This window comes from Purpureocillium takamizusanense, chromosome 5, assembly GCF_022605165.1.
Source record: "Purpureocillium takamizusanense chromosome 5, complete sequence".
NCBI classification, from domain to species: Eukaryota; Fungi; Ascomycota; class Sordariomycetes; order Hypocreales; family Ophiocordycipitaceae; genus Purpureocillium; species Purpureocillium takamizusanense.
The window spans coordinates 1,921,044-1,948,474 of record NC_063072.1 but is presented as its reverse complement, the minus strand read 5'-3'; the positions used below and the strand labels follow the sequence as shown (position 1 = coordinate 1,948,474).

General features: G+C 58.7%; 5 protein-coding genes across 6 annotated transcripts; 3 read left to right on the top strand and 2 right to left on the bottom strand.

The window, feature by feature from the left end:
- The first annotated feature begins 643 nt into the window (after positions 1 to 643).
- JDV02_006156 (uncharacterized protein) lies at positions 644 to 4,312 on the top strand. Its single transcript, XM_047987517.1, has 2 exons — positions 644 to 3,629; positions 3,683 to 4,312. The coding sequence occupies exons 1-2, from the start codon at positions 1,119 to 1,121 to the stop codon at positions 3,776 to 3,778; spliced, it is 2,607 nt and encodes an 868-aa protein (XP_047843502.1). The 5' UTR covers positions 644 to 1,118; the 3' UTR covers positions 3,779 to 4,312.
- Positions 4,313 to 7,554: 3,242 nt separating this feature from the next.
- On the bottom strand, positions 7,555 to 11,214 carry SOK1 (Protein SOSEKI 1). 2 transcript variants are annotated; one of them, XM_047987515.1, is made up of 2 exons: positions 10,637 to 11,214; positions 7,555 to 10,406 (listed from the first exon to the last, which is right to left on the bottom strand). In XM_047987515.1, exon 2 carries the CDS (start codon positions 10,262 to 10,264, stop codon positions 8,279 to 8,281), a length of 1,986 nt encoding a protein of 661 aa, XP_047843500.1. In that variant the 5' UTR covers positions 10,265 to 10,406; positions 10,637 to 11,214; the 3' UTR covers positions 7,555 to 8,278. The 2 variants fall into 2 exon arrangements, with proteins under 2 accessions (XP_047843500.1, XP_047843501.1); XM_047987516.1 differs by having other exon boundaries at positions 7,555 to 11,214.
- Positions 11,215 to 21,539: 10,325 nt separating this feature from the next.
- Positions 21,540 to 22,114, bottom strand: JDV02_006154 (uncharacterized protein; the record flags this gene model as incomplete). The annotated part of the gene is made up of 4 exons (XM_047987514.1): positions 21,540 to 21,557; positions 21,693 to 21,774; positions 21,917 to 22,026; positions 22,112 to 22,114. The coding sequence occupies 4 exons, from the start codon at positions 22,112 to 22,114 to the stop codon at positions 21,540 to 21,542; spliced, it is 213 nt and encodes a 70-aa protein (XP_047843499.1).
- A 283-nt stretch (positions 22,115 to 22,397) lies between these two features.
- JDV02_006153 (uncharacterized protein) lies at positions 22,398 to 23,519 on the top strand. The gene is made up of 2 exons (XM_047987513.1): positions 22,398 to 22,717; positions 22,861 to 23,519. Exons 1-2 carry the CDS (start codon positions 22,657 to 22,659, stop codon positions 23,322 to 23,324), a joined length of 525 nt encoding a protein of 174 aa, XP_047843498.1. The 5' UTR covers positions 22,398 to 22,656; the 3' UTR covers positions 23,325 to 23,519.
- Positions 23,520 to 25,106: 1,587 nt separating this feature from the next.
- Positions 25,107 to 26,603, top strand: JDV02_006152 (uncharacterized protein; the record flags this gene model as incomplete). Its single annotated transcript, XM_047987512.1, has 1 exon — positions 25,107 to 26,603. One exon carries the CDS (start codon positions 25,107 to 25,109, stop codon positions 26,601 to 26,603), a length of 1,497 nt encoding a protein of 498 aa, XP_047843497.1.
- Positions 26,604 to 27,431: the final 828 nt, after the last annotated feature.

Here is a 27,431-nt window from a genome sequence, read left to right as displayed (position 1 = left end):
ATGCTACTGGACGCCCCCTCGGGCTGGACCACTGCCGCCCGCCCGCTGTTTGGCCCGGGGCTTGACGGTGCGCTGCCCCGCGCGCCACACCTCACTCACTATTTCCTCCATGTCCAGCTGCCCGCCCAGGCGCCTCCAACTCTCAGCCTGGGCAGCCGCTGGCGGTTCCAGGCTGTCCGTCCCAGCCCGCGCCTACCCAGGGACCTTGGTACTACCTAGCATGGAAGGGTGCCGGGCTGGGCTGGACGGGTGGAAGGACCAAGCAGTCTGCCTGACGGACGGAGAGCGATGGGGACCCGTGGCGGGCCAGTACCGAGGTCCGAATGGAGTACCTACCTTAGTAGGTACTGTACGTGGCTTAGTACCCCGATACGGCGCAACTTCTATGTACCCAAGTTAGTACCTGGTACGTAGGTACGCGACTCGCGCGTCACAGAGCCGCCCCCAGCTACGCCGCGGCGCTGCGCGCTACTACCAGCTATCGCTCCAGCCCGCCAGCCCGCCAGCAAGCCATGGCCAGCCTGCGCGCCCTGCCCTTTGCCCCCCAAGGGCGGGCCTCCTTTTTCCAATGTCCTCCACTGTCCTGGTCGCCCCAAACTGTCCAGCCACCGCCCATCAAACAAACCTCCACCCTCCACGGCGACGCGACCCTTTGTCCCGCCCACCCAGGCAAACAGGCGCCCGTGATCCTGCCCGCCCCCCCATTCCACGACTGTTGGTAGTTAGTGCTGGGCCCCATTCCCGCTTGCTTCCTCGACCCCCGACCGACCACCCGTCTTCGTCGCGATCCCGGCCTGCACCAGCATCACGACCACTCTCGGGTCACACGCCCCTGGTCGCAAACACATACACGAACATCGATCGAGCCTTGCCCTGCCTGCCTTTTAGCGACGAACATCCTGCTTCACTCGGCGACGTGAACAAAACGCAGAAGCGGCCGTCCGCAGCCCCCCTGGTCCCTGCCTTTCCGTTCGCTCGTCCTGGCCTTGCGACGCATGGCGAGCTGACCCGCCTCGACATTTTACGGCCGCCGTTTCTTTCCTGTGTAATGTGTATATGATAAACGACTACTCCTCTTCGGACGACCAGTCGAGTTGGAAGCGGATCGCTCGCCCGGCATGAATGGGTATCCTGCGGGAGGCGTTCCCTATGGCTACGGGGCCTCCGCCCTGTCGCCGCCGATGACGAGCCCCAAGAGCAAGATTTCGCCGGACGGATACAGGAGAGATGCTCCCAATATCTTTGGTCGCGATGCCCCGCGATTCAACTTGGTGAGCGCGCTCTCCTCTTCGATGCCGTCGAGACAATTGGCCCTAACACGTCCGCAGGGGGCCACCGGCAATGCGACAGCCAAACCGGCCGTCGTGGACCTCAAGGACCCCATTCAGGTTCACCTGCTCACCGAGACGGCGCTATCAGACAGCAAGGGCTACGAAATATTGACGCAAGAAGAGGTGGATGATCTGAAGAAACAGTCGCAGCTCCTCGCGCAACGTGTCGAATCAACCCGGACGAATCTCGCGATCCAGTCAAAATACCGAGATGCGGCCGTCTCCATGGCGAAACTCTACCGACCCGGAGGCGCCAACGCGTCCGCTCCCGACGACCCCAACGCACTTGAAGCCGAGCGGGAAAGGGAAGCGTGCGAGCAGAAATGCGAAGAGTTGGCCGCGGAGCTCTTCAACCTGGAGAAGCGGCTCATGATTCCTCAGCGCCGCTTGCTCGAGCATACCGCCGGCATTCTGCAGCTCACCCACAAGGCCTCCCAGAGGAGGGCACCATTGCAAAATGGCCAGCCTCCAAACGGCATTCCAGGAAGCCCCGAGAGCCTCTACACCTACTCGCACAGCAGGAACAGCTTTGATCAGCCCGGCGAGGAGCATCATCTCGATGATCCCAGCTTGTATCAGCTGGAGTCGCTCGAGAGCGTAAACGGGCGGGCAGTCCGGAAAAACGCCATCGAGATTCCCATGAAGTCCCCCATCCGAGAGCAGAACCAGATGGACCGCGTGCGAGAGGAGAACCTGCAGCTGCGTGGCCAGACGGACATGCTCATCAAAAAGCTTCAGAGCCTCAATATGTCGCTACGGGAAACCATTGTCAGGTTCAATCCCGAAGTGAACAGCGCTTATCTGGAACCGCCGGGAGACACCGTGCCGCAGGACGCGAAGCCTACTGAACTCATCAAGAGCCAGATCGACTACCTCGAAAGCGGTCTCGTTGCTGTACAAGCCGAGCAAGACTCCTTCGCGGGAGGCAAGGACATTGGCGAACGGATCGAGTCGCTGAATCTTCAAGTTCGGGATTTGCTCATGTCCTCTGACCCTCATTACGTGCCCACCCCTATCCCCGCAGAGTCTGACGTGCAGGGCGGCCTCTCGTTCCTCGAGGACTCGCTTCGCCTCGCTGACTCGCAACTGGGCCGTGCGTTATCCAAGGGCATAGATAACAACTCCGGCCCTGTGCTTAACGATCTGTGGGACGGCATCCAGAAAGGATTCATCGACGCAAAGCAACGCAAGGAAGACCGTAAGAGGTCCCGGTTGGACAAGGGTCTGCCCGACGAAGACGACATGTCCGAGGACGAGGCTTTTGACACGAACGAGCAGTACTCTCTGAACTCATTCGCCACCAGGGTGCAGTGGCTACACTCTCAAGCATCCACACTGAAAGATCAGAAATACGTGCTGAAGAGACAAATCAAGCAGCAGCGTGAGCTGAACAACAAGTCTGATGCCGAGAAGGACGAAGAGCTCAGCCGAAAGCAGGAGGAGCTCGAGCAAAGCCGCGAGCTCCTGTCGAGGGCCGAGAAGGACGCCATGGACGCGCAAAGGATGCTGTCAGAAGCGCTGCAGGATTTGGAAAAGGAGAGGGGCTCAGCAGGCGCCGCCGAGGCTGCCGGAGCCGCCATTCGGGATCGCGAGGCCAAGATCAGCGCTCTTGAAGCAACGCTGAAGGAGGCGCAGAGCAAACTTGCTTCCGCCGAGGCAAATGACCAAGGATCCGGACAGAAGCTGGCCACTTTCGAGGCGCAAATTGCGGCTCTGACGCAAGAAAAGGCCACCGCCGACGACAACGCGCAGAGGCTGCAACAGCAGCTGGACGAAAAGACGGCGACCCTTGCGGCAAACGCCAAGGCCATCAAAACGAAGGAGGACGAGCTGGAGCTGCTCAACATGACCCTCGCGGAGCTCAAGACGGAGGTGACCATTGCTCGGGCGGAACTGGACGGCGCATATGGATCCCGTGCAGAACGCGCGGCAGAAGTTGCGGCCATCAAGACCAGCGCCGAGGTCGTCAAGCTTCAGAATCAGGTCGATCGGCTCAAGAAGGAGCTCGGCGAGACGGTCCAGGAGCTGGAGGCCATCACCAAGGAGACTATCGGCTCGGAGCGCGAGAAGCTGGAGCTGGAAGCCAAGTTGGACGAGGCCCTGTCCGCCAAAGCATCTTTCGAGGTCGACGCGCAGAAGACACGAGAGCGGATGGCCAAGCTCCAAGAGGACTTGGATGCGGAGAGGCTAAAGGCATCTGCCGGAGGAGGTAGGCCCGGAGCTGGGGCATCTATGCTGAGTGAGCAGTTCCGCGCGACGATGCGGGAGGAGCGCAAGAAATTCCAGGAGGACTTGAAAGTGAGTAACCATTTGTTGACGACCCGAGCGGCAGCTGCTGACCACAGACTCAGGAGGAGCGTGCAAGGTGCCGCAAGCTGGAAGAGGAGCTCGGCCGGCTCAAAAGAAGTCAAGGGCCAGGCAAGAGCCCTCTCAGCCCCCGGCAGTAACCACTGCTGAACGCCATCCTCGCCGCTTGATCGCACGCCATTGGATCATCACTTTCGCAGAGAGATCAGTCTGCCCACTCTTCTTGTATATCCATTCACACCGACTCGGTCTCTTGTATCATATTTATTTTTATGAGGCCAGCTATTGGGCACCGGCCGTTTTGGTTATTTTCACTTCTTGTAACATATCGCTATTTCGGGGAATGGTTTTTATTCTTCTTTTTTGTTTTCAGGGCTTTTGACGAGGGATGCTTTGGGCATTATAGACTTGTATTGCATGGGCAACGCCGCGGAAATGGCTTCAAAGGGGCGATGAGGATGACAAGAAGAAGAGACGGAGGGATGGGAGAAGAGGGAGGCCAGTCAGGAAAAAAGGGGGGGCGCGTGTCTTGATATAAAAAGGTGCGAGAAATCCGGGAGGTTGGATGCCGGAGAGGCCGGGGGGACGGACCTTTTGGATTTGGTCCCGACAGCTGTAGGGCTTAGAAGGAACCGAAACAAACCCCAGTTCCTTTGTATAGAAACATGTTGAAGCTCATGGCGTCGTGTTGTTCCCGCAATCGACACCCCCAGGAGGCCATGTCCATGACACCAAAGACTTGTTGCCCGTTACTGAATACCTCGTCACTAGGCTGAATGGCTGTGCTCGGCCCGGCCGTGAGCGAGCGAGTCCCTTGATGGGGTGGGCGTTCTTAGGCAACACTGAGCGAGGGCGATATCACTAGCAAGCAAGCAAGCAAGCCAGGAAGCCACGGGATGAGGTACAAGGAGGGACTTGCTGGGTGAGGCTTTCCACGGACATATGCTTCACGACGGACAGCTACTTCACGGGACAAACTTCACGACGGACATATGCTTCACGACGGACATATGCTTCACGACGGACATATGCTTCACGTCGGACATATGCTTCACGTCGGACATATGCTTCATGACGGACCCAGGCTCTTCACCATCGGGAGAAGCTTCACATCTAATGCATACTTTACGGATACCGTCATCAGCCAGATATATCACACCAGAATACACAGCAGCAGCACATACCCAGCAGCCCCCAGCGCGAAGCAAGCAAGTACCCCCAACTCCGCACGTCATCACTTTTGAGGGTGAGCCTGGCCTCAGCGGTATATCAGCCTTTGGAGTCACGTCCAACGGTTTTTGTTTGTAACTTTTATGCTTTGATCCTACATGAGTTAGATTGCATCTTGCATACGCGATCTCGCAGACGCGGGCGTGGGAGGCGCCGCCCACTGACAGACTGCTGCAGCGGCTTCTCCCGAGGGGCGGCAGGTCGCGGCACGATGCGGCGTTTCACCCCAAATCGGGGCCCTGATGGTAGCAGTCAGGCAGGCTCCTCGGGGGGTTTGTTTGTATTAGCAGCCACGGACAGCCTCAGCTGCGGCTAGAATAGGAGGCTCGCAACCTGCATTCGTGCACGGGGAGGGTAGGTTGGGGCATCTGACGCGCCTGACAACAAGAACCGTGAGACCGTCATCGTGTCCGCGGCGTAAACAAATAGTAAGTAGTACAGAGGTAACTCAGAGTCAGAGACTCATATACACGGAAGACGCCGCTTGCTGTTGTTTCTCCGTGTTTTCATGTGATTTCTCTACGTTTTCATGTGATTTCTCTCCGCTCACTCCCCCCCCGCGGGCTCCTCCCTATGTTCCTATAGTATATCCTCCTCCTATTCCACAACCACAACGCACCAGCCTCAAAACCCAGAAACGACAAGGCTGATGCCACTTACGCCTCGATTAGTGAACGAAACGGAAGACGCCAAGGTTTCTAGATCTTTCTTTCCCCACCTCGACCGAGGACCTTGTATAAAATCCCAATACACGGGAGGCATGTGAAAGAGTCGTCAAAGTGCGCTGCGTTTTCACAGCGCGGTTAAGAAGTCGTACGTGCGGTGTTGCGGATGATCAGGGGGGAGCTGTTGAGGTTGAGACAAGGTGCATAGCGGCGGTCATCTGTTACTGCAATGGCGTATTCGTATAGTATACATATATACATCTCCCAACGTTACCGGCACCAACAAAAACAAAGGTGTCCATGACATGCGTCCCACGGTGGTCAAACAACAAGACTTGGGCGGCAGCATCGGGAGCCGTGGGAAAGGGTCGGCTTCGGGAACCCCAGCCGAGCGCCACAGAAGCAGTATACGTACTCGCAGACGATGACCCCCATACGCGTCTATTACCCCGGATTTCGCTGCAGGCATAGAGTTAGTTACCCGCGACTTTTTAACCTCACCGCCCGGCACATGATGATGATGCACGCCTGCGTGCAGTGCCGTGCCGTGCCGTCCCGCTCCGCTCCGCTCCGCCTGGCTGCCTTTGCATGCCCGCGCTGTGCGTGCACGAACGAGTGCATCCCGGATGGGCTCGGCCGGGAATGACGACCCCAAATCGGACCAACGGCATGTAATAAAGCGGAAAACCCAAAAGAGTCCCTCGGCAACTCAAAAAGGTACCTCTGTCGTGCCGCCGCGGATCTTTTAGCTGCTGCTGCTACTGCCGCTGCCACTACTGCTACTACTACCACTGCTACTATCGCCGCTGCTATTACTACTTCCGCTACTGTTCCAGATCCATGACACACATACGCACCATGACGGGCCAGACGCGAGGCTGCTTCCTGCCACGCTGATTGCCACGTGCGAACGGGGTCCTCCCACTCGACTTCACACCTTAAGTTCGGCAGCTGCGAAGACAAATTTGGCCTCGCGTGCGCTCTGCATCGTGCATGTTGAATTTGGTTTTTGCGGGGTTGTTTTGTTGCCATTCGCCCCCCCCCCGCCTCTCGTGCAGACAGGAAAGACGTCTAGACAGACTTCTTTGCAGACGTGCAGGTAGACGAGGAGAAGAAATGTTGAGGGACAGGCTCTGTAGACAGCCAGGCTTCGCACACTGGCAGATAGACAAAACAAACAAACACACACACACACACACGCGGATTGGTGAACATGAGACGCACATACATACCCCTTCCCCTCGCCCTCCAACCATGAAGCTGTTTGGCGCCGTCACAACAAACTTCATTGTAAGTTTACATAACATTGACGTAGTTTTGTAACAGTTTCAATTATCACTCTCTCAGCTCAATGGCACTGACAACTCTCACTTACACCTAATAAGCGCCCCCACCTACCCCACAAATCATTAGTCAGCGAACATGACATGGACTAGGAATGGGGAACAACAACGACAAACGACAACGACAACGACAACGACAACACCATGACCATGAAGGAGTCAGGAGTCACAGTCACTCACCACGACTTCCACTCAGGCTGCACACACCGCAGATCGTAAGTTAGTATTTAATTGCAGCACTCGTCAAGTATGAAGAAAAAAAATAGATAGATTCTAAAAAAAATCGAACCACCTTCACGTCCACGAGACTGCATACGCTCCGGGTACATGAACATAGCGTATGTAAAGAGAAGACGAAGAGACACAGGCTAAAGGTTCCACGCAGAAAGACAGAAGCGTGGATACCGAACCCTCTTATGAGAAGGATGTTCGAGACAAGAGCGACGGTTGCAGTTCACATACAAACCCAAGCACAGAACAGAGTTGTCTGCTGGGCACCTGGCTCACGCTGCACTCACTGTCGAGACGTGCGTCTAAACTTGGCAAAGGTACTGCTGCCGAAAGGGGCAACCAGCTGACAAAAACGGTCTGTCGCAAGCCACACCTGATATGCAGTCAGTGCATCATTCATTATGTCGGGTATAATTCAAGCATCTTCCTTCATTCACTGTTCTGTGTCGCCATATCACAGCATGTCGAGGCAACATGGAAGACGATGACAGGGGGCATCCATCAATGCCCCTAATCGGTGTATAAGTTGTCTCTCTACTCTCTCTGCTAAGGACCGGGGCCGAAGCCGCCACGCGAGTCTATCAAAATCCTGATCACCACCTCAAATGTTACAAGAAAAATGCTCGAGTTGCTCCTCACCGGGTGCCGGCCCCTGACGTGGGCCCACGCGGTGACAGACGGCGTGCCTTGCACCCAACCGTCATTTTCTCCCACTCCTCAACGCCGACTTGTCAAAAGCGCAAAAACCATGATCAACCGGGCCTTGTCCGAAACTGCATGTCGCAATGTAGTACTCGGTCGGCCTGCCTGCCTGTGAACCAAATGTCGAATGGGAATAATGCAGACGCCAAAAGCAAATAAAAAACTAGTCCCGCCGCCTGTTCTGTCCCCGCGTCTAATGGCTCGAACTCCTGTATCGAAAACTCCAATGTGTAAAGTCGAATGATGGTCGAGATGGCAAATGGCCGACGGTTTGGTCGAGCCGAGGGGTGATGCCGCCCATGCCGGATTAGTGTGTAGCGGGATATAATAATACTGGGCGCAACCTTGTGGGATGTGAGTGTAAGTGTGTGTGTGTGTGTGCGTATGTGTGAGGTGTGTGCGGTTGAAAAGTGTGTGTCGTCATTCTGCTGCGCGAATGTAGCTGGAAGCGGTGCTGGTTGGTGTCCATTTAAATCTGGTTTGGCGTGTCATCGAGAACCATTTCGTCCTGATCTCCGGCGTACACGAGTGGGGACCAGACCCTCCAATGCAGGATACCGAGGTGAGCGAGGCGGGTCGCCATGTCTTCGACGCCGCCCTCCTCCAAACCGTCCCGTGAAGGCGCCTCTGTATCTCGACTCGTCTGCAACACGCCACTGTTGTTTTGGATGCGGGCACCCGTGGCCACAGCAAAGAGAGATACGCCGGAAAGCGCCTTCAACTCGCGCACACGGCCGCTCAGCTCTGCCATCAGTCGTCTCTGGAACTTGGACTCGACGTCTCTGTAGAGATCGGAACTGGCAGTGGTGATCGTGTTGACAACCTTCTCTTCAAAGGCCGGGAGAATATCATGGGGCGCACTGGTGGAACGGAATATCTCAATAGCCATGGAAGGAGCCATTTCCTCCCAGCGAGCATGTGGTCGCGACGTCGGCTTCGCGGATTGCAAAAGGGCCACAAGCGTCGTATACAGATTGCGAGCCTTTGTCCGGGCTTCGGTATTCTCTGGAGCAACATATGACGGGACGACAACTGACGATCGAGGAGATGAGGAGGCCGAGCCAGCAGAGCTGAATACCAAGCTCGAAGGTCGAGAGCTTGCCGGAGGCGTGTTGAAGTTGAAGTCGTTCTCGGGGGTTGCGCAACGATCGAACTCATCCATTGCCCGTCGAGCGCCAAAAATTTTGTAATTGAGCGACCCAAAACCTTCGAGCTCCTCATACATGCGCATGCACACGTCAAGGTTTATAGCGTCCAGTACGTCAGACCTCAGCTTCATGATGCGCTCTTCGTCGAACAGGAAGGTGCTCGGTACGCGCTTTTCTTGCGTAGACGGAAGCAGCAGCCGCGTGAGCCCGTCAAAGAAAACGCCCATGTCGCCGAAAGTCTGTGATGTGCCCGGTGGGACGTCGCAGGTCCTCTCAGCGTCAGAGTACCACAGCCTGGCCCCCGTAACGTCCACCTTGCGAGACTGGATCTTGCGCAGAAAGAATTTTTGTTCAAAGTGAGTCGTGTCCTCGATGAGGACGGGTCGCAGGCAGCGGATCTGGTGGTTCGCAACGTCCAACTTCATTGCCTCGAGAACGCTCAGAAGGCTGCGCATGCCCGTCACGAGTTCGTCGAGATCACCGTTGCGATTCCCGTTGCTTAGTTGCGCATACATGGTGTCGACCCAGTCATCGCGCATTGGAGCGCAGTGTGACTTGAGGACGCGTGACAGCCACGATGCCAGCTTCTCTAAATCGGCGATGCCCTTGTTGAATTGCTGCATCAGCAGCTCCACGTTCAGGCCCTCATCGAGAAACTGTCGATCGCGCTGAGGCACCAGGGTCTGGATGATCTCCTTGACGGCCTTCAGCAGGGCGGGCAAGGTCCAGTCGTTTCGTTCACCATGTTTCCGGTCAAATGACGGCCGGTCCATCAGGAACTCGGTGAGTTCCTCCTTGAGCGTTTTCCAGAACTGATTCGCCCTTTCTTGCTTCTTGCGGCCCTTTTCGCCATCCAAGTTCGGTCGGAAATGCAGTTCGGGATCAAAATTGATATCGTGGCGTAGTTTCGGGTTGTGAATGATCTTGGACACGTCCAGCTCACTGAGTGTAGAGCGGGTGACCGGAGGTTCCACGGGCCACGGTTGCGGGGCCGAATGGCGGCGGGACTTGCGGCCTGTGAGAGTGGAAGTAGCCTCTCCCCTTGCATGCTCCGAGTCGGAGGCGCTAGCCGAGCCAGACTCAGACCGGGCGGCGGACGCCGGGGACGACGTCCGTACAGCGCCTTCGCATCGCCGGGGAGATTCTTGTGACGGCTGCACGACTTTGCTGCCCTCGGGCTCGTTTTGCGGTGCAGGTTGCATCTGGACGTCGGTGTCCTTCATGCCCTCGCCGTCCCCGTTAGGCACAGGACCAGATGTCGACAGGGTCCGAGACCTCTCCACCGGTCCTCCGTAGCCTTGCTCCATGTTTCCAAAGGCAGAAGTCGTTCGAGCGGATCTGACGGATGGTGTGCAGGGGCTATCGCCTGTCGAGGCGAGAACACAAATGGTCTCCCAGCGGCTGGGGAACCGTGACGGGAGTAGATACCAGCGTGTGTGAGTTTGCGGTCTAAAAAATGGTGTTAGTGAGGCCATCAACGAAGATCCAAGTCCACCGAGAAGCCTGAAAACAAAGGGAGATGCGCCGCCAGTCGCTCATTCGGGCAGGCCCTGCGGCTTACGTGTGGCTGCCCGAGTACGAGTCCTCGACACAATTGGCCAAGCGAGCATGAAGCCACTGGCAATTGGGCACCGACGTAATAAAAGGGGACAGGAATGCGGTTTGCCGTTCTTACATACAATTCCCGGTGTGAGAGTGCGGCGTCAAACGACAAACGATTAGGGTTTCGGGTGACGTTTGCTGTAAGTGGCCCTCCTTGCACTGTACGGTCACGCCCAGTTGGTGAAAGAATTCGCCGCAAACGGGGAAGAAATCGACCAGCAGGCGGATGTGCGGTGTGGTCGATGTATTCTATAGTTGGACGAAAGTCGCAGACGCTCGCTGAGTGAATCTATCCGGTGCCAATGGCGTGACGCAGTCGTGAGGCGGAAACGTGTTGAATGAGTGTGGTTTTGCAGCGTCGTCGGGCCGGACGGGGCGAGTGTCGAGCCGAGGTTGCAAGCAATGAGTGTGTCACGAAGGAGGGGGGGAATAGACAAGGCAAATGAACAAGGAAAGACAGCAAGAGAAGATAGGGAGAGGGAGAGAGAAAGAGGAATCGATCACGAGAGAAAGAGAAAGAGGCAAGTTCTCGAAACGGAAGGGGGAGGGAAGGAGTAAAAGAAGGCAGGAGGTTCCCGGAGGCCATGGCATGGCTTAATAAAACTGCCCGTGGAGGGAGGCGAGAGAAAAAGGGGACCCAAAGACAAGTCTTTGACCACCACCCGGGGAAGGAAGGAAGGGGGGGGGGGAGGGCCCGGCCTGGGACTTGCCGCCAGGGACGATGTGCATGACTTGCGAGACCTCCGAGTACTTGGGTAGAGTGACATGGGGCGTTCCATTGGCATGGGCACGACGAGCAATGAGCAGTGCTAGCGTGGTGGCAGCCGCCACCGTGTCGGTGGACGGAGGAGTTGGGACATGCGCGAGAGTGGGTGTAGCTCGCCCGCCAGAGTCAAGTCCGCTGAGCCATGGCGCTGCGTCCGCGGTAGGGGGGCTTGGGCTTTTGGGGAAGGGAGCGCCAGACGCCTCAGGTCCCAGCGTTGGTGTTGATGTGGTGGGTGTCTGGTTGGTAGGCATTCGCTTTGGTATCGGTACCTTCTGGGGGGCGTGCGCTGGCCGAGGTGGTGGTGGGAGGCGCTGCCGACCCCGAGCAACCCCCCCAGGGCTACTTCATCAGGGAGCCAAGGTACCATTCCCAGGCAGCGTGCAGCCACGGGCGCGCGACACCTTAGTGAGGGAGGCCTGCCAGTGCGCGGTGGGTACGGTAGCAGCACAGTGGGGAGGGGGGGACCAAGCGACCCAGCGACCCAGCAGGCGGGTACGGAGCGATTGAAGTGAGATCCATCGGGGGGGACGCCAGCGGGTCGAGGTACCTCGGGCACCCACCGCCTGCGGCCTGGTACTTCCAGCTCGGCGGACACGGACTGCTGAACTTGAGGTGCAGCCGTCCATTGAGACCCATCCAGGCGGTGCACGTCTGTCTGCCCCTGCGCTACCTGCCTTGCGCGCCGCGGCAGCGTAGGAACAAGGTACAGCGAGCGCGGTGCCTCCTCCCCCCTTCCCCGAAAGCCCCCGCCCCCTACCTACTTCGTACCTCTACCACTGCCCTTGCTGCCAGAGCAGACCACCATCAAACCTCATGAATCCGTCAGTCAGGCAGGCAGGCAAGCAAGTCAAGGGCGGCCGGGTTCACGCTTTGCGCCGCGCCAGAAGGGCACGGATGGAGGTCAGCAGGCCGCGAGGCGTGAAGCGGTACCTGCCCGCCTCCGTCTTAGCCTTTGGCGAGTACAGTAGCTCTGTAATATTGGCACGCCGTCGCCCAGTCCGACTCAGTGCGGTCCTGGAACCAAGCGTGCATCGTGGCTGTTGGGTCCAGCGAGTTCTTGATTACCTTCCGCCACTTGGAGCAAATGTGGTCATCACAAGGTGCGCCGCCACGGTCGTCTGGCGGTGACACTTCGCGCCATCACGGCCGCAGGCGGAAGGCACGGGTCAGCAGCAGCAGCTGAGCATGCAGGCCGGACGCCGTGCTCTGCAGGTGCCAAAGTCCTGGACAGCCGGCACCGCCAAGTGCTGAAGCTTGCGTTCGTGATGGGAGATTCCAGCAGCACCTGGGCCGGATTGCTGGGACGGGCGTTGTCTAGCAAGTACTAACATGCCGTCCAGACTGACCGACCTTGCGACGACTCTGATGCCAACTTGAAGTTCAAGGGACTTGCCTAACGCATGGGGATGCCCCTACTGCCTTGGTTATATTGCTTGGGCGTATTATTGCTGCAGTATGACGAACTAACGTTGGCCTTGGGTACTCACTGCAAGACATGGCGAGCAAGAAGCAAGAGACGGACTTGCTGGGCTGGGCCGGGCTGGGCCGGGCTCGGCGGCACGAACCAGCAAAATCCCAGGCCCAGGCCCAGGAAAGGCGTCAGACCAGCCGCAGCGACTGCAACTCCCATCACGTCTGCCGCCTGTCAACCGTGCCGAGATGGATGCGATGCGATGCGATGTGATGCGACGCGGCCAGACGCCCTCTGACACGGGCGCACGGCCTGTTGTACGCGTGCGCGTCTGTCGTCTCTTGCCGCAGAGGAGGAGGCAGATTGTAGCAGTAGACTGCAGACTGCATTGCATGTCAGAGACGCAGACGCTTTGTCAATACATACGCAACACGCAGACGCGGCCGAGCCCTGGACGCCCAGCAGGCACGGCGTCTCTGGCCTGTGAAAGGCCGGCGCGCCGTCGTGTGTCTCTGCAGCGCAGCGCAGCACACACAGGGATGTCATACCGGCAATGGCCCGCCCCATCCATCCATCCATCCATCCATCCATCCACCACCGAGGAGCACAAATTGCAGCGCGGGCCCAGCGCCAGCCGGCCAGGGAGCCAAAGGGAGGCAGACAGAGAAAGGATGGCATGCGCGATGCGCGGGATGTGGTGGCAACCACACGGAACACACCCCTTCTCCCAGTATCCACCAACCACGGCCCAGCCAGGCCAGGCCAGGCCAGGGTGGGCTGTTTTCAGGGACCTGCGGGGCCCATGGCATGGATGCTATGCCCATCCATGATCATCCTCTTGCGGCGGTCGGTACATACGAAGTACGAAGAAGCACGCGAATCCGGCGGCGCCATTGATGGACAGCAGCCAGCTCCATCCAGAGCCTCAGCATCGCAACAGGAGCCGTGGGGGGAGGCATGCGCATGGCATCGCATATACTAAGTTACTACTCCTAGCATAAAATGGCATTGGCCCATGAGCATGGCGGCGACCTGGCACGAAGGCGCGCGCGCCTGGCTGGCATGGTGGCCGGACACGGTGGCATCTGCGGCCCTCCAAGGCTGTTTGAGTGCCTGGCCGACCCTTGCATGTCTCGTCTGCGCGCCAGGGGCAGCAAATGGATGGGTGTCTAAGGTAAGGTCGGTCGGTACGAGGAAGGTGTACTAAGGTGAGAGTGGCTTTGGCCGTGTCCAGGTCAACTGATGAGTGCGCAGCTCCCCCGTCCCTCCTCCCCCACGGCCCCAAAGTGAGTGCTGTGGCTAATGAGGTGAGGCAAGGCACCATATGCAACAAGGTGAGGTATGGTCGATCATGGAAGCAAGAGACACGGCCCGATGCAATGGCATGACTGAGGGTTCCTAGTGTCGGTCGCAAGTAAGACCGCCCTGGGGCACCAGGTACTACACCTTCTGTAAGGAGTGCATACTCGGCCGGGTGACGTGCATATGCAATCAAGTGTTTATTTGCTGTCATGCCACAGACCACGAAGCAAAAAAGCAAGGGGAAAAATAATTCGAGATCCCGAGAGAGCGCTCGCCCATTGTCATTGTCCCATGCATGTCCCATGGTCCCGCCGAGCGAGGCACCAGCTGACCTCTTCTTCTTTTTTCCCCCTTCTTCCCCCCCCCGCCTCCGTCCGTGCAGCGCCATCACCGTCCCTGCAGTGACCATCCAGCGGCACCCAGCGACACCTCACGCTGCCATTGATTGAGCAGCCGCGCCGGTGGTGGAAGTTGAGGCCCCGCTGTGATGGCGTCCAGTCTTTGACGAGGTTCTAATAGCTCAAGGAACGATCATCACACGTTCTGGTGAGTTGTTGGGTGCGCCCCAGCCTCGAGCCAGCCGACAGACAGGCCCTTTTGTTGCTCGCTCTTGTCCATGCCTATCGCATCCGGTTGCCTGATGATCGAGCCAGCATGTTGCCATCGCTCGTCTCGGTCGGTGTTTTCACCCGCGGAGCCGAGCCTCCGACGGGCGCGTTGCTACGTAAGGCAGTAACGTTGATACACGTTCCCGCCTGGCGCTGTACTGCGCTGTACCTTCAGCACCTCGTGGTTCTGTCACAGCCTGACTCGCACGTCCGCACGATGCGCCTCGGGTGGGCACGAGTTTCGTTCGTGCTTCGGGTGTCAGCGTGCTTTTGACACATGACTGGCGCGTGTCATGGGTAGTCCGCACCTTCCTAGGTGCCCTACGGGGTGAATTAGTGAGTTCGCTGGCGACCTCCTAGGTTCGTCCAATCCGGCCGCATGCAGGGAGGCGAGGTAGAGGCAGGCGGCGGCGGCTGTATCAGAATCATGTTGAGCAACGTCTCGACAGGAGAGCCAGGTCGAGGCTGAACCGGATGGGCGCAGGTTGTCACGGTCGCGCGCGAACTGGACGTGCTTCAAGTCCCCGCGGAGGACAGGGCCGTCCGTCCATATTACCGTATCGTGTAAGTACTTGGTACAGTACAGTACTGTAGGCTGCGGTACGATACGGATTACTACGCAGCACGCAGTGCATGCATCGCCACCAACTGTCTGGTGCTCACACACTTGGCTGCTGCCCGCAGCTGCCGCGGCATGCATCCTAGTGGCTGCATAGCCAGTGCAGCGGTCGTCTGCGTGCGGCGCTGAGCAATGTGAGCATGCATCTTGACTTGGCACAGCTGCCTGTCCAGAGACGGTGGCTAATGATGATGCCTGCCATCGGTTGCCACCACCACCAAAATGCACCGGCCGCCGGGCCGGATACATCGCGGCCTGCCATGCGATTGAAAACAGCCTTTCAAGCGCTGCTTACTGGATTGGGCCGTGCCCAGTGGGCACCGTCGGTGAGCTAAAATAACGGGAGCTCCGTGGGCGCCTCCTGCCCTCCTGGGCGTTCCGACTCGCCGGGACTGGCTGCCTGGCCGAGGGGCCATGCCTTTACCGAGCAAAGTACGTACCTACGTACTCTTGTCCAGCACGAAGTGGTTAGGTACGAAATACTTCGCACAACCTTTACTACCGACTGCCGACACACACCTGCTGCACGCACTCCTCCATCGTGCCTACCTTACCGACCGACCTGCTGTGTCGTCAGGTTGGCAGGTGCGCCCGAGTGATTAAATGAGGGCAGGCCATCGACCCTGTCCAGGCCCAAGAGATGATGGCCGTTGGGAGGTCGCTTGCACATTGAAGTCCATCGAGTGAAGGTACTGTGTAGGTATGAATCAAGCGGTGTCTTTCACCTCAATACTGGCGATACGGCCTTGTTCACCCGTGGTACGGCAACAAAACAAAACAGACTTCTCTGATTTCCCGATACGGCAAACTCGAAAAATCGTCTAACAAGCCCTGACGGTCCAGCTGATCGGCGTCCAACTTACAGGTCGTTTGCTCCAATGACAAGGTGATGCTTGCTTCGCTGACATCCCTCCTATGACGAAATTGGTCACAAGGCGACACAACACAAGCAAACTGGCCAACCGCATATTGTCAGTTACTGATACAGTGCGAAAGGCAGGCTGGACAGCCGACTCGTCATGCGCAAGCATCCCTGCGGGCGGGGCTCGGTTTTTCTTCTTTATTTATCCTTGACCTTATTGCCGAGACCTAGTCAGAGCGATGCCGACTTTGGTGGAGGTGTCACGAGTAATGAGATGCGGCTGTCTTCAACCGCCACCAGGAGGCCGACACCACGCTGGGTGTCAGAGAGATCCGTAACAAACGGCCCCAGCAGGGGCTCTCATCTCCAGCCTGCCGTCGTTCGGCTCCCGGTCGCAGCAACGAACATGTGCAAACGACTTTTGCTCCTTCCGATAAAGATGAACTACTAGGTAAGGGGCAGGGACTCGGACTCAGACAGACGGCAACATTTCTCTTCCCTGACGCTTTTTGGCTTTGGCGACTACGAGCAAGGGCTGACCGGGCAGGTCACTGACTGGGGACAGTCCGTTGGGCGGAGCCCGCACGCCGACAAGTGCGGCGTGAAACTTCCAATCTGCAATTCCAGGGCCGGGGGTCCAAGGCCAGGAATGACAATGCACCCATGGTCACCGCCAAACGCCTGAAAGCAGCAGCCTCAACTCAGCTCTCAGGACACAATAGCTGCTGCGGAGTATACCCATCCGCAGCTAACGCATCCGCCTCTACGTTGCCGCCTCTTCACTGGATCACAATTCAAGTGCCACTCACTGCTCTCGGACGGCTTCCAGCGCCCCGTGCTCCCTCGCCTTCAAAAGCCCCTGAAGTGGGGCAGAGGCTGTAGTGAGCCGGGGCTGGGCCTACGAAGCACGCGTTTATCAGGGGAACTCACAAGCTTCCTCGTACTCGGATATCTTTACTGTCAGGTATGGTGACTGCTACACCAGCAGTGTCCCTGCGAAGCACTTGACCTACCCTCCGTGTTGGACGGACCGCCCATCAGATCTAATATCGAAGATGGCACAGGGAGTCGATTAGTCGATTCGAGGTACGGGATCGCAATATTATTAGCGTGACCAACGCCGGGCGCCCTGGTGCGCCATGGCCGTGCACGACCTCGCGCGGGGCTGGCAAACGAAGGAGGGCAGAAACAGATATGGCGAGGCGTCAAAGTTATGCGGCGAGAGTGCGGCACCCGCCAAGCCCCGAAACGCACGGCCAGCCACGAATCGCCCAGCGGGTTATTACGTGCAGGCGCCCCTTTCGTCGGCGAGTCACATGAAGTGCCCCGATATAGTAGTGAGTGGTTTTTTCTGGTGCAGGATCGTATCGCCTGGTGAAGGTTGTGTTAGGATCGCCACGGTCTTTGCGCCAGAGTACATTCTAACTACGAAGTATGTATGACCAAGAGGCGCATAACATCCGGAGCCGTCGGGGGCTTCTCACCTTGACGGCGTTTATGCCTCAGCGCCTGGTTCCTCGCCAGGAGAAAGGCAGACGATGGTCCATGCGCCTCCCAGTTCAAGCGCGGATGCAAGTGACGAGTCCCGGACAGCGGCGGCGATGCGCGCCGCCAGTGTCCGAAGCGGAAGTTGGGAAGACCCCCAGGCCAATTGCGTAACCGCCAATAGTTTGACGGCCTCATTCTCGACAGAGGGTTGAAGACCAACGCCAACGCCCCAAGTAGGGGCGGGCCAGAGCTCCCAACCTGCACGCCAGATACGAGTTACCACGGGGTGCAGTGGACGGTACTTTGCAGATGACTTTGCAACACGAAATTAACATGGCGGGCGCACCACCTCTTCTGTCTCTGTTTGGTGGCAACGGTGTGTGTTCTACGGTTGCGTATGCTGGTCTGTGAGAAGGCGGCGATGCCGTTGAACGGGGTGAAACGATTACGAGCACTCACCAGGCCTCTTCTTATGGACGGCCCTCACGCACGCGCAACAGTTCAACGGATCGTGAAGGGATCATCACCGCCTTTGGCCCTACAGCCGGGCGCGCAGAGCCGGGACGGTTAGGACTTGTCGCCCTTGCGCGGAAGATTGACGCCACGGCGGCGCGCAGGCGCAGCGATCATCATTACACGGATCAGGGAGCTTTTGCGACAGCTGCATATCAAGTCGGACCATTTCACGCCGCCGCGCTGTCGCGCGCATGTCGGAGAGGAACGCCTCGTCATCAGAGTGACACACGTCTCATGTGCGCTTTGCGCAGCACGGTTCGCTGCAGCGTCATGAATCTTACACGGCATGCGGTGCCCTGCGAAGGAGGCAAAAAAGCTTGGAATCACAGGCAGGCTGCCGGGGAGGAGGCTCGCCGGCAGTGCTGACGGTTGCGGCCGCCCACAAGGGCAAGGGCCGGCCGGGCTGCTTTCTTCACGATGCGGTACCGATTCCGAGCCCGTTCTGCACATCCATGCGAACGTCCACACCGCACACCTTGCTTCGTGCAGCCATTTCGCATCTACTAACTACGTAGCAGGCAGGCGCAGGGCACTGTCATGCATGCAAGTGTCGGATGACGAAGACGCTTACCTTGTATGCAGGGCTTTGCGAAGGTACCTTGCAGTACTCGCGAGCCCGGCCTCATGTCAGCCCGCCAGATATGCCTGTCCATAGCACGCCTCACCTACCAAGTAATAAGTTAGTTAGTTGCCAAGTTGCCACCTGCCAGCATCGCACTCATGCGGTTACTCCGTGGCAAGTAAATTATCACTAACTTAGTACATGGTCAATGTTGGGGCGAGACCGACCGGGGAATGGAATGGGTGAGCCAGAGCTGGCTGCTCGTCTCGTGGCCTGGCCCAGACACTTGGGAACCGAACGAACGATGGATGGAGGGCTCCGCCCCCATCCACAGCACATCAACATGTTCTTTCCCAGAGCCGATGCCTGGAAGGGGTGGCAAGCCACGTTGTCGTCCCACTGTCGTTGGATCCCTCCCTTCTGGGTCCGGCCCGGACCCTCACGTGGCCCCCCCGAGATCTCTGCTGGCGGTCCGGTGCCAGCCCGTTACCGGACAAGTGTGAGTACCTCGTCCATGCTTGGGTTCGATGCATGATCCAAGCTCAGCCTGCAATAATAAAGTCGGCAAGCCTGGTCGCCAGGAGACAAGGCCGGGGTGCGGACCACACGGCCGCGTGAGTGAGCTGAAAGTAGAGTTGCACTGAAGAAACGAAGAACCGAGCACGTCGGATGTAAAGGCGAAACGCCGCCGCTGCATCCGGCCTCCCCCCGTTGTTGTTGCAGCCCCGAGGTAAGCAGAGATCCGAGTCCTTGCGTCAAAAAGGGCCATGCGCTGCGTCAGCGGCGAAACCGCCGGGCAGGGCAGGGCGAGCCGCACCAGACGGCGTGCCCAGAGCATGTCACAGGTGCATATAGAGATGGGGGGAGTCCACGGGCGCAGCAGTTGCATTCAGCGCACACCGCCCGGTGGTCCCGTCGCGCCTCCTCGTCCTGCTGCTCTTGGCCCGGCGCGGGGGGGTTTGACGTCAATGAGGGGAGCGGACAAGAGACGACGACGACGCGGGCGGGCGGCCTTGCGACGGGCCTGACATCGTCGCACTGCATTGGGCGCTGCGCGAGATGCGTTCCATCGCGGCTCTCGTCGTGGCCACTACGTATTACCACCACCACCCCAAAGGCGCACAACCCTAGTATGGCTGACACTCTGACAGCGTTACGAGTAGTCACAGTGCAGCACCGGCAGGCGATTTCCCAGCCAGACCCCGCCCCATTGTCACCGTCTCGTTTCGACTTGTGGTCGCTGGGCCGTAGGGCTCCGCCGCTGCCTCCACGACACCAAGCCGAGCACGGTCGCCGCTGCAACCCTCTTCGGTGGTTGTTCTGGAAGCCAGAGTGTGCCGGACCCCCTACTGCCCCTACTGAGCTTGCTACTGGCAGGTTGGGGGTTTTTTTTTCTTCCCTTTTTTTTTGGGCCCAGCCGGAAAAAAAATGGGTGCCCGGCGCTCCATCATCGGCCAAGCTTGACAGATATGGCTGCCCATTCCGGGGATCTGGCTGATGCGCTCGCCGATGGCACGCCAAATGTACCGGTACTTGTGCCGCACACCCCTAACAAATTGGATTCCCGTCGCTCAAGTAGTTTGCCGACGCTCTGTCTTTCTGGGCTGCGACTGTCACATGCGGCATGTTACAGCCTGATGATGGGAAGCGGGTGAGTTGATTTGCGGTTTTGGGTTTTGGGTGGCCCTTTTTGAGGCCAAGATGCAGGTTTCATTCTACATCCTTCTTTCCCAGAACGCACAGCCTGCCTGGCCCCTTTGCCATTCCGGGACGGCCTTGTACCTCTTAATCCGAGTTTAGATAGAACCCGAGTCTCGATGGAGACGGGACAGCCTTTTGGAGGGAAACCCTCGTGGGTGATGTGCCCGCTTTCCGGTTTCGGGCAAACCGACGAATGGCTTTTTTATGAAGCTTCGAGGATCCCACATTCTTTGTGAGAGTCAAAATCGCAAACGAGGCGCAACATTGTGGATATGACGCGGGATGGCCATCGAGGCTGCGCTGCCGAGCGAGTGGCTTCTCGACGTCATCGAGGTCATGGCGGTTGCCGGACGTACGCATATATTTGAGTTGCTGGCGCCCCCGTCGGCGATCGCCACAACTCCCCGAGGCGATGCATGCGTGGGCAGATGGTGGCATGACGCGGCCGCCCATGTTTGCGTTTGCATCATATCCACAAAAAGACAGAGAAAGAGACAGGGAGAGCAGCTGCAGACGACACAGTCTGGCGCCCGAGCACAGATCTGAGCAAAGCACCGAGCTGCCCCTGTGGGATGGCGTTCATCGTTTTATATAGGGTATCCTGATACCTTTGCTGCCCGTCTGATGCTCGCATAAGTCCATGTATGGCATCGCCCCCCGCCGGCCAAAGCATATGAACAGATTATGAGTGTATTGACGCCCTAACTTGAATTGCCCCCTTGCTCGCCGTGGCAGGCGGGGACGCGCCGCCCTGTAGACGAGCGTTCTCATACATCTCGCCAGGGAGTCAGGCAGAGTATTCCTGGCAGCAGCTCTCGGTCCCTTGTGCTCAACTTGATAGTGAACCTTGCGCCGCCCTTCTGCCGCTGCGGCGCCTAAGTAAGTATCGCCCTACCGCGGCTCCTGTTGCCCAAGATGGTGGGGCGGGGGGCAGATATTGGGCGGCATGTCTCTCGAGCCGTAGAGCATCAGGGGTTGGTCGCCCGGCGGGCCATTTGCGCAAACAAAGCCCCCAGGGCATCGGGTGTACTTTCCGTGCACCACAATTTTCCACCAACGCTTCAAAACTCCAAGCTCGTGGCTTCAGCATGCGTTCCTTCGAAAGTCGTTTCGATCGTCGTGTGCGTGTGCGACTACGTGTGCGTCTAGATTAACAGGGAGACCTGTAATCGTGCGTCAGTCGCGGTCTCTCCATCTCTACCTCTCTTTTGGGCGCGCGCGCTCCCACTCTTCCGCAAGATAGAGGAGGGAGATAGATCTAGCATATATCATTGAAGAAAGGGGGGTGTCGCGCGTACCGCCATGAGGACGCAGCAGATGCTGATATACGGGCTCAGCCGTTCGCCTATCCTGGCGCATTTCCAGAAGATGCCCATAACCCTGGGTTTTCGGCACGCGCGGGCGCGGCGCCACCAGTCAGCTAGGGAGTCCCGGTCAAAGGGGTACACTGCACCTCGGAGCGGCGTGACGATAGAGAGAGCGTACACGCCGGGGATGGAGGAGGGCGAGGGCTGTTCTTTACCCGTTCTTGTTTCGGTCCATGATGCCCGGGGCAAAGTGATGCACGTATGTGCTCGTGCATATCAGGAGGAGGATGACTTGGAGCAAGGACTGGAAGTTGAAGAGGGCGGTCTTGGAGGAGGCGGGGAAGAGGCGCACAGGTCGAGTTAGCTGGGCGACGCTCTCGAGCGGGGGAGTATACTGGGTTCGACTGTACCATTGTGAAAGCCTGCTGAGAGAGCACAGTAGTGTGGGATTGTCAGGGCGGGAGTGAAGCTTGCGGGGGAAGCGAGATGCGGTTCGCGACATGTGGTGGTTGGAGGTGATGAATGCTGGCCTCTCAGCCTCCTTGTGATGTCGCTGGCGCCAGGAGCTTAGCTGGTAGTAAAGGTACGTACAGCCTACCTACCTGTGGGGAAGCGAGGATTTGCCGACGAGAATCCGCCTGGAAGGGGGGCCGCTTTCTCGAGGCGCTTCCTCGTGGGGCAGCATCATCGCCGACGCTTGATTTGATCCCTCATCAAATTGACGACGGGCAGTTGGCACTTTGCATCATTTTGCGCTTTTGCGAGGCTGGACCTTGCCTAATCATCTGCTTCGGGCACTGGGGCTTGCACACGGCTCAAGGCTGCTCAGTAACGACGACGACGACGACTAGACCCCGAGACGCGCCGTCGCGACTCGCAACAAGGCTCGGCCAGCACCGTTCATCACACAAATTTGTCCCTGGCGCTCGTCGCCAGAGCCCATCAGCTCGTCACCATGGAACCTCGTGCGCGAGCCGGCAAAAATGTCGGCAAGATGAACTTTTCGCACATTGAGCGTACGCCTCTCCCTCCGACCCTTTTACCTACCTACCTACCCGCTTCGGGCTGTCCCGTTCTGCTCTGTCCTGTCCTCCTGTTTTTTTTTTTGAAAGACAAAAAAATTCACTCTAGGCTAACGAAAGCCCGATACACAACGCAGTGGCGCAGCTCTTATACGCGCACGGCGACGTCAAGAACCCGCTCCCGGAGACGGTGCGGGTGCTGGACGAGATCCTGACCGACTTCATGCAGTCGATTGCGTTCGAGGCGACGCGGGCGGCGCACTACTCGGGGCGGCAGAAGATCAAGTACGAGGACTTTGAGTTTGCGTTCCGCAAGAACCCGGCGTTCCTGGGCAAGGTGCAGGAGGTGTTTGAGAAGCAGCGCGAGATCAAGAAGGCGCGCGAAATTCTGCGCGATAACGACGACGACATCATGAAGGACGCGGCCGAGGAGGAGAAGAGGCGCGAGAAGGAGGATGGCGGCGACAAGACGGCGGGCGCGGCAGCGGGGGGAGCGGGCGGGAAGCCGGGGCCGGGGGCTGCGCGGGTGGAGGAGGAGGAGCTGGGCGAGGCGGACGATGATGCCGAGGCCGAGGCCGATGCTCTGGGGAAGAAGAGATGAGTTGAGAGAGTGCGCCGTCTGCTGCGGCAGCGTTCTGCTGGAGATTCGTGGGCTGTGTCCGTCACTCGTCGGGCGGGTTTCGTTTAATTTGGGCATTCATTGGGGCCGGCATTCATCCAGGCCTTAGGGCGGCCTGCGGGCTCCATGGACAGGTAGCGCGGCGTTTCGGTATACAGACTTGGTCTCTGCAAGAGAATCTTTTTGGAAGTTGCGTCTACGACGATATGCGTGGCTCAGTACGTAAGCACGCAGCTCGCTTGGCTCGGCCGAGCAGACACGGCACGGTGTGGCATACTACCAATAAAAGCCACACGGTTGTACAGTATACGAAGTACGTATACGCGGCCAGTACCGGGGGAAACGACATGAAACCTTCAACACCGTGCGTGTGTGTGGGTGTGGCCTCGTCCGTGACGACCTCTCCGTCCCTCTCCCTCTCCCTCTCCCTCTCGGCGGGCGGGCAGGTGAGACGTCGAGGCCGTGCGCATTTTTCTAACAACCTTTTTGGCGGGCGGAGGAGACGCGGCCCGAGGCGTTTTGTTGGTTTCCAAACAAAACCCCGTGCCCGGCTTGCGTGCCTCGTCTCTCATTTTTAGTCGCCTGGCGAGCACGGTGACGGGACATATACCAAGTAGATATGAGATGTAGTATAATGCATTAGCTAAAAGTACCCAACTTTGAAACAAGTACGAGTACTGTACTCAAAGAAACGCTTTTGCTCAGTGGTTGGGGAAAGTGAGTTGGTCTTGCAACAAGGAGCGAGATTTCTTCAACGAGCTGACTGACAGGGTACGCCTCGCTGTGAGTGACATGGTTCGTGATGGGGCAGATCGGCCGGTTAGCTAGGCCGAGCGGAGCAGCCCCCCGCGGCGGCGGTAATCGGACAAGGATCCAACGCTTCGCTCTCCAGTCCAGAGCCCCGCCTCCGTTCGCTCCCCCTCCTCCTCCGATTGTGACTGCCGCGCTCGGTTGCGATATCGGGACGAGGGGAGGGGGACTACGTTTGTGCTAACTTCCTGCGCCCCGGCCAAGACTCACCAACCCCATCCATCCATCCTTCCGACCTGTCAATGCTTACTTCGAACAGCGAGAGACGGAGTCCCCCCCTCACCGGAGGGCGCGCCAAACAGAAGGAAGTCGGCGTGGAATTTGTGCCCCGCCCGCTCCTCTTTCGATCCAACTGCCCCCTGATTTGCTGCTCCTCATCCTCACTCATCGCGCACGCGCGCAAAGTGCAAAATGGATTCATGTCTTCCACTCGCCACCCTTCCCGACTGGCTCCGGCCACAAGGGATGCTTGCTGCTGGTCCATCACCATTCCCGCCTGCCGCCCCTCCCCCATCTTCCCCCCTGCTCTTCTGCTCTACGGCCCGCAAGATATCCAAAGAGGTTGGCGGGCGGGCATCACTTCCTATATTAGGCTGTTCGTCATTAGTCAAGCAACGGGGGGCCCGGGCGGGCGCATGTCGGTTCTGTTTGTTCCTCTAGCCTGTCAAGAAACTTGGGGCGGTGTGGCAGGGTCCACGCTTGCGCCTTGACTTACCTACTCCCCTCCGCATCATCATCTCCAGACCTAGAGAGTGAGAGACAAGAGAGAGCCACTTGTCGTCGTCCAACCTCGGTGCACGGCCGTGAAGGCGAAACCACGCCTGCTCTGTTCACTGCCTTGGCCTTTAATGGCGCAGTCTTGTCTCTTCTCGTTGTGCTTTGCTTTTGCTCAGAGTCCATCAATCGTCGGCGTAGTAATATCTCACTGCCCTTTGTTGATTCTGGACCCCAACCATGCAACCTGAGCCCAACGGCGGTCGGCCGCTCTCCGGTACGGAGATCCGGCCGGCTCGGTTACACGAACCTTCCCGGCCCGGCGACGACGGCGACGGCGACGACAACGATGACGCAAGAGACATGGAACGACAACAGCAGCAGCAGCAGCAGCAATTTCTGTCTCATCATCGTGACCCTTCCCCGGACACGCGTCGTGGCCGAGACAACAAGGCCTTGCACCCGACCGCCGGAGAGCACTTTCGTCACTTGTCCCTGAGTCCGGCACCCAGCGGCAGACTCTCCCCGGCACCACACGGCTTGTACAGCCCGGCCCACGGGCAAGTCCTGCAGCCCTACAAGACATCACCATGGGGTCGCTTCTGGGACCGCAACAAGCCTGCCATCCTCGTGGCGCTGTCCCAGCTGTTCGGTGCCTCCATGAACTTGAGCGCCCGCCTGCTCGAGCTCGAGGGCGAGGGCATGCACCCCGTCCAGCTGCTCCTCCTCCGGCAGAGCCTGACGGCCGTGTGCTGCCTGGCCTACATGTGGTGGATGAGAGTTCCCGACTTCCCCATCGGCAAGCCGGAAATCAGGTGGCTGCTCGTCGCCAGGGGCGTCGTGGGCTTCTTTGGCATCTTCGGCATGTGGTACTCCATGATGTACCTCCCGCTGGCCGACGCCACCGTCATAACCTTTCTGGCGCCCGGCGTCGCTGGCTTCGTCTGCTGGTTCCTGCTGCGCGAGCCCTTTACGCGATTCGAGCAGCTGGCGACCGTTGTGGCGCTCCTCGGCGTCGTCTTGATAGCGCAGCCCACGGCCCTCTTCTCCGACGCCACGGCCTCGACGGGCGGCGACGATCACTCGACGACGACGATGACGACGACGGAGCCGCCCGAGAAAGGGCTGCCGGGGGCGGACCACCAGACGACGGCGCAGGAGCGGCTCGTGGCCGTCGGCGTGGCACTTCTAGGCGTTCTGGGCGCGGCCGGGGCCTTCACGACGCTGCGCTCCATCGGCAAGCGGGCGCACCCGCTCATCTCGGTCAACTTCTTCGCCATGACGAGCACCGTCATCTGCGTCGTGACGCTGTGCGCCGCGCCGCAGCTCGACATCGGCCAGCCGGCGCTGCGCTGGATCACGCCCACCTCGCTCAAGCAGTGGTTCCTGCTGCTGATGCTGGGCGCCCTGGGCTTCGTGATGCAGTACCTCCTCACGGCGGGGCTGGCCGCCGACAAGTCCAACCGGGCCAACGCCATGGTCTACACGCACATGCTCTTCGCCGTGGCCTTTGACCGCTGGGTGTTTGGCCACCGCATGGGCGTCATGAGCTTCCTCGGCTGCGCCTTGATCCTGGGGAGCGCCATCGGCGTCGTCCTCATGAAGAAGCCCCCCGCGCCGCCCAAGCTCGAGGACGTGGAGAGACAAAACAACCTGAGTGGCGAGGCCGAGGGCTCGCCGATGCTCATGGGCGTCGGCGGCAACGCAGAAAGTGTACACTTGGAGAGGATGCGGTAGCGGTCTCGCAAGAACTCTGCATGTCGAAGCGTGATTGAATAGTAGTTTTGGGGCTTACTTGATAGAATCTGCAAGTGACCAGCTTTTCGCGAATGCATCTCTGCCTATGGTAATGATTGACGTCTAGTTACCTTCTTGACACGCGACAGGCTTCCTTCACTAGCCAGGGGACTCGCCGGGCCTCTTACAGTTCATAGTTGAGAGAGTGGGCTGGACAAACAACTGTCGGTTCCCCAGCCCAAATCACCAATGGAAGGTATCATGTCTCAGCAGATAAGATCCTTAAAAAAAACTGTCCAGGAGATGACTGCATTGTTTTCAGGAAGCAGTGGACGTCGTTGAAGCGAGGCGATATCATGCACAAAAACTCCCCTGCTACAGGGTAACCTGGAGCCGACTCGTGGCTGGCACCGTCGCGCGTCCACGCCGTCACGTGAACAAAAGTGGGTCGCCGTTGGGGCTCCATCCAGCCAGCCAGCCGCGCAAGGGCGAGAGAGAGCCTGCAAGGCTGGGGGTCCCATCCAGTGGTAAAAACCTCCAGATCTCGAACCCTCGCCGCCCCGTGTATCGCCGCCAGCCTCATTCGCCATCCACGAACCCGTAACGGCCCTGACGGCGAGCACGCAATAGCGAGGAAGCAATTGAGAGAAAAACCGTCTCCTCGTTCAACAGCTCGCAGCACGCCAGGCTCGGATTGACACGCCCCCGGCAGCGCCTGCCCCGAAACCGCCAAAATGGTCCAGATCAGCGAGGTCAAGGGCAACAAGCGCGACAACCGGACGGCCGCGCATACACACATCAAGGGCCTTGGCCTCAAGTCCGATGGAC